This window comes from Durio zibethinus, chromosome 27 (genome assembly GCF_047325235.1).
Source record: "Durio zibethinus cultivar Kanyao isolate XHJ-2024 chromosome 27, ASM4732523v1, whole genome shotgun sequence".
NCBI lineage: Eukaryota > Viridiplantae > Streptophyta > Magnoliopsida > Malvales > Malvaceae > Durio > Durio zibethinus.
In genome coordinates, this window is record NC_143188.1 from 13,958,139 (window position 1) to 13,964,539 (window position 6,401).

At 28.2% G+C, this 6,401-nt stretch overlaps 1 protein-coding gene across 1 annotated transcript; it reads left to right on the top strand.

Moving 5' to 3' along the window:
* The first annotated feature begins 4,816 nt into the window (after positions 1-4,816).
* Positions 4,817-5,422, top strand: LOC149510971 (wall-associated receptor kinase-like 9). The gene is made up of 2 exons (XM_089756358.1): positions 4,817-5,179; positions 5,384-5,422. Exons 1-2 carry the CDS (start codon positions 4,817-4,819, stop codon positions 5,420-5,422), a joined length of 402 nt encoding a protein of 133 aa, XP_089612484.1.
* The last annotated feature ends 979 nt before the right edge of the window (positions 5,423-6,401 follow it).

Consider the following 6,401-nt stretch of genomic DNA (forward strand, 5'->3'; position numbering starts at 1 on the left):
CGAATCAAGCTACCATTGGCTTCATCCAGAACGCAGTTTCTCAGCAAACATGCCCTGTAAGATGTCCCTCATCCCTTCTATTCTTGTCCTACTACTCTCACTTTCATTACTCTTTCCTCCAACTTCAACCAGAAACACACACTTGGGTAAGTTATAACTATATATAAGAAACATTCTTCTTAATTAATTATCTTTCTCTATTATGAGTTTGTCAGGTTTTTTTGGTAAAAAGATTAAAAAAATCTTTAAATAAAAATTCAATAGTCATTTCTACTTATGATATTTTATTACAATTAATTAAATTTTGAATTTTTTATTTTACATCAATTAAACCTTTAAATATCTATTTTACCTAAATAGATCTTTAAACATTTTTTTTATCAAATTAACCCATCGATTGGATGAAAATAGTTAATAATTTTTCCTCTAACAAGGATTCAGTTGATGAAATTAGATATTTGAGGATTTAATTAATTAAAAAAATAAAAACTTGAATGCTTATTGAATTTTAGTTCAAAATTTTTTTTATTTTTTGGATTTATTGTAGGAAAGAAGGTAAATGAAGAGATTCAGAGAAATCTAATAGGAGCAAAACCACCATCCGGAGTTCATCATGCAAGAAGTAGCTCCTACTGTTCTCCTGATATAGATGATTGTTGGGCAACCCAGACACGGTCATAATTAATGGCTACAAAGGGCTTACTATATATGTTCCATTGTTCTTCATGTATGCCTTTCTGATTAAGTCTGTACCCTTCGTCTTATATATATATTATACATAGAACAAAGAATGAAGTTGGAAAAATTATTCAAATTTAATATTTTTATACAAGTAATTAGTTTTAGAGTTCATATTTGATATATTAATTTTTATTCTATAAATATATTAAGAGGTTAACATATGTTTTACTTTTTATTAATTAATTTTTTAATATAACTTACAAGGTTCATGTACCTTACTACTATATTACCTCCAACTTAAAAAAAAAAAAAAAACACACTTGTTTGTTACTAATAGCTATATACGAAAAATCAACGGAAGGTTGGCTTAAATAATAAAAAAAAATGTGCTTTTTTTTTTGTTGCTTAAGTTCAAATTAGTTGAGAGATAATGGGAAAGTAATATCTCATAAATTTATTAGACTCGACATAGAAAAACTTGTTTTGACTGGTTGAGGGAAAAGATGTACTAGGTAAAGCCCTGAAATCGTCTAATGCTTTGTCAATATATATATATATATATATATATATATAAATATTGTAGACACCTTAATTTTTCTGGGGTTCTACTTGTTAATTAAAAAAATAAATAATAAAAAATGAAAAATCAGGAAAACTTTAAAGAGGTTGTATCTGTTTAGGATTATTTCTTTGGGGTTGTTAAATTTGGGTTAAAATCAGAATTGAAGTTGGAATTGAAAAGGGAATAGAAACTTTATTGATATAGGGTTTTTTGGATCAAACCCCTACAAATATAGACTCTAATCAAGTCTTAACACACAACAAATTAGAGAGAGATAGATCAGAGAGATACACAAAAAAGTAGAGAGGAAAAACACGCCACAAAAGTAGTTAGAAAGTTTGAAATTTTTTTTGGGTTAAAAAGGAGATTTTTTCTGGAAAATTTTCTGGAAAATTCCCAAATTCTAGCAAATTTTTCCATATTTCGATGAATTTTCCTGCAATGTTTAAATTTTTCGATCGTTTTTCAGAATCCGATTGAAGATTCCAACAAAGATTGAATTTTTAGGTGAACTAATGTAGATTTCGACGAGATTTTTTGAATCCGATAAATGATTCAATTGAAGTTCATCAATTCTAGAGAGAGAGAGAAAAAAAAGGAGGAGAGAGAAAGGGGAAAAATCTGAAGGAAAAAGACAATTTGATCTTTTATACCATTCCCAAAATGATGTTGTTTTTGAGTTAAACGACACCAAGATCCGCATGTTTTTGTTCAAGTTGACCCGATCCAAGCGCTCAACCTGCCTTCGACCCACGGACCCGTCCTTGGCTCGAGCTAAGCAGAGCCATGAAGCCAAGCCATCTCAACCACTATTTCTTTTTGTAGTCAAGCTGAGTTAAGCCTTCTAGCCACTGAGCTGAGCCATTTTCTTGTCTTTTTTATTATTTTATTATTTTACTTATTTATTTATTTAGTATTTTTGTATAATTAAATTTAATAAAAAAAATTTTTGAAAGTAAATACTAATTATCCAATGATGAAATTTTTAGAAATTTCAAGTGGTAAATTTTTATAAAATTCCTAGGTGAGAAATTTTTTTTTAAATTTGTCCCAAATAATGGAATAATTTAGAGAAAGTTTCAATAATAATAATTAATATTTATTTTCAATTTTAAAAATAATAAAAACTTTTTGGTTGAAAATATTTGACAATTATCCAATGATGAGATTCTTAGAAATTTCAAATTTTCTAAGAAATCTCTAGGTGAGAAATTTCTTTAAATTTGTTTCAAATGGTGGAAGAATTTAAATGAAACTTTGAAAAAATAATTATCATATTATTTTCTTTCCAAAGATAAAAGAAACAAATTTTTCTAAATAGACCCAAATGGTGAAAAATTTAGAACTTTAAAAGAGAAGATATTTCTAATTAGTCCCTAATGGTGGAATAATTAGATATATTTTTAATAAAAAGAAACCAAAATAAAAATGATTAAACCTTTTTCCGACAACGAAGCCTCTTCAAGAAAATAAATGAGATTCTTGAATACTCTTAAGGTGATGCTATAATTTTTAAGAAATTTATCAGATTGATGGAGAATTTTAAAAGTTATTTTCAATATTCAACATTAAATTTAAGACCATTAACATCAAGATCTTAGGATAATTTAAAATAAAATGGTACCATCCTTCGGATGGACATGTAGGGGTACTATAACCTTCTCCATATGTAACCGAACTTCCGAACTTTGTTTTAATTAGTAGACCAGACCTATTCTTTTAGGGACTAAGAATTCCTTAAAAGGATAGATTCATTAGGTGGCCAATCATACTTACTTAAAAAAATTGGTAACGACTCCTCTTGTTAAGTCTAGCTATAGATTTTCGAATCTATATGTTATGACACAAATATATATGAAATATTCTTCTTAATTATTTCTCTTTTGAGTTTGTTAGATTTTTTTGGGGTATTTATTGTAGGTAATAAGGTCAATGAAGAGATTTAGAGAAATCTAATCGAACAAAATCAACTACATCATGCGTGTTCATACAGGAAGCAGTCCTCAACCGTTACACTATCCTCCTCCTCCTGATGCCAGCAGCAAGGTGAAAAAAATTTATTTGGGCAACCAAGGGCCATAACTAATTGCTACAAAACAAAGCCTTGCTATATGAGTAATAATTCTCCAAAATTAAGTAACAGTTATATAAGTAATAAAGAGATAAGTGAGAATATGCTTTAAGGTGGTATTTGGTATGAGATTATCATGCTAGAAATTATGATGATTTACACATAATAATTAGATCATTATGTTTGATAAGCGTTGATAATCCTACGTGACAGTGATTTTGGATTATCAAGAGTGATCAAATCACTATTGTAGAGAGTGATCTTTAAAAGAATAAGAAATTTTTATCATTGGAATAAAGTGATAAATAAAATTAATAATAATTGATATTATCTATTTAATATGTGAATTAAAAATTTTTTTCCTTTTAAAAGTGTAATTGTTTTATATTATAAATCCTTATATTTTCAAACTAACATTCATTATAACAAGTTCAAAAATAATTTTTATTCTTTTTTTTTAATTTTTAAATATTTTTATATATAATATATATTTTTTATAATTTTAATAGATTAGTTTTATTTTTAATTTAAATGCTTTTAATATATATTTTATATTATAAAACCTATCAATAAATATATTTATTAATTTAATAGCTTAATTATTTTCATCATGAAATAAATAAAATATTATTAATATTTTACAAATTATTATCTTTAAATAATATTAAAATCATTAAGTTGTATAATTATTACCAAATGTATAGTTATTTTCCTATTTTTAAACAAAATAATATTTGATTTTTAATAATACCAAATATATTAGTTTTTAATTCCTAAAAACAAATAAAATGATTCCAAATCAAGAGTGATAATATCTTGGTAATAAGATCAATGTAGTGATTAAATTGATATAATAATCTTGAAAATGATACCAAACACAACCTAAATATTTTTGAGCTGGTAATATATTTATGATTACCACCTATATCATAATCATAATTTTTTAATTATAAATATAAATAATAACGATTTCAAACTATTAATCAATTGAATAATATGGAAAATACTTTGGATATTTGGCAAAAAACATGAAAGAAAAAAGAATTAAATTAAAATAAAAAAAAATGAAATCATAGCAAAACGATGTTTTAGAGTTTTAGAGTTCATACTTTTATATATAGATTATATGTTTCTCTTATTATGAACATTGTTAGTGCCTTTAGTGGTGTGAAATTGCAAAATGAGAACGCAATACCTAAGAAATTTCTTTGTAAGACACCGATTTGGAGATTGAAAAAAAAATGTAAATATCGATATTTAAATATTTACTTGTTAAATGTCACTTTTTATAAATAATTATATAATTTGATTGAGCTAAACCTTGAATTCTCTTTATATATTTGATAATTGAATTTGTGAGGATTAAATCATAATTATTGAAATTATAGGAGTCTAGTGGTCTATCAATTTACTTTCTATTTATTCATCCAGAAGCTAAATCTTCATTTCCTACATCAGGGAAAGAAATTAACAATCGAAGAAGTTAAAAATCAAGACAGATCATGGGTGTTCACTTGGTGTTTCACTTCATCCTGCTGCTATGGCTAATACAAGCAGCAGCATCCCAAGAGACAGACAAGTCCACTTGTACAGAAGTATGTGGAAATGTTACAATTACATCCCCCTTTGGAATAAACGATCGTCGTTATACAAACTCGTGGTTTAGAGTAACTTGCAACGAAACAACTGATGGACGAAAGCCTTTCATCAGTGGGATCAATCTGGAGCTGCTCGGTTCGTTCTCGCCAGGCAGCGAGATAGTCGTCAATAATCCAGTAACTTACATAAATTGTGGCAATAAAGATAATAATGGCATTGCTCGTGCTAGTACTGGCAACTTGACCGACACTCCATTTCTCTTCTCAGTAAATACTTTTAGGCCAAAAAGCCTTAATCTAATTACATCAACAAAAACGAAATCAAATAATCAATCAATCACATAAGAGCAAATAATTTAACGTGGTTCGGTCCAACTAACCTACATCCATGGATGAGAAACAAGATCCACTAGTTATAGAAAATTACAAACATATGTCAAAACAATCTCACTCAACAATTAATATCCATAGACCTTCTTAATCTCCTCTAATCTTATGGAGTATTCTTAACCCAAACAAACACATACCCATGTGCACCTTTTCAACACAACCGAATACATACCCATACACCCATACATCATACCTATGTGGACCCTCTCACAAACAAACATACATACCCATAAGATGTAAAGTCCCAGTACTCTTATGAGGTGTCTATCCCATAAAACCCTACAACTCTCTTATATCTTTTTCTCATACCTAACCCTGTACAGACTTCACCTATTTATAACCATACAAACTTACTTATCAAGAATCTCTTTCCTCTTAGAATCTTTTTCTGCAAGTCAAACTTACCTATTAAGAATCCTCTTTCTCTTAGAATTCTTCTTTTGCAAATCTTCTTGTCCATCAAGCAATATCTAACAAATCTCAAACAAATCTCTAACAAATCCCAAACAAATCTCTTATGGGATTTGAGTCATTATTCCTAACAATCTTCACCTTGACTCAAATTTCATCAATCATTTCTCTTTATGCTAGACATGCTTGGCTTCACCTGCAATGAAAATCTCATAATCATCTTTTCTTGTGTGCCTTTATGCTTCATGCAAACTGATCTTCAAAACATGAACTAGAATTTCTTCCTTGAATCGAACTCCTTTAAGCTTGTCTCTTCCTACATCTTAAACCTTTAACTCTTCTCACATCTTGAACCTTTGGCTCTGATACCACTTGTTAGGCCAAAAATCCTTAATCCAATTATATCAACAGAAGCCAAATCAAATAATCAATCAATCGCACAAGAGACAATAATTTAATGTGGTTCCATCCAACTGACCTACATCCACGGATAAAAACAAGATCCACTAGTTGTAGAGAATTACAAACATACATCAAAATAATCTCACTCAACAATTAATACCCATAGACCTTCTCAATCTCTTCTAGTCCTATAGAGTATTTTTAACCCAAACAAACACATACCCATGTGCACTCTTTCAACACAACAAAACAAATACCCATACACCCATGCACATACCTATGTAGA

Excerpts from the sequence above, each read along its gene's own strand:
- LOC149510971 (XM_089756358.1), top strand. The coding sequence starts at position 4,817 with ATGGGTGTTCACTTGGTGTTTCACTTCATCCTGCTGCTATGGCTAATA. Across the intron at positions 5,180-5,383 it reads ACACTCCATTTCTCTTCTCA|ACCTTCTTAATCTCCTCTAA; the intron begins GTAAATACTTTT and ends TAATATCCATAG.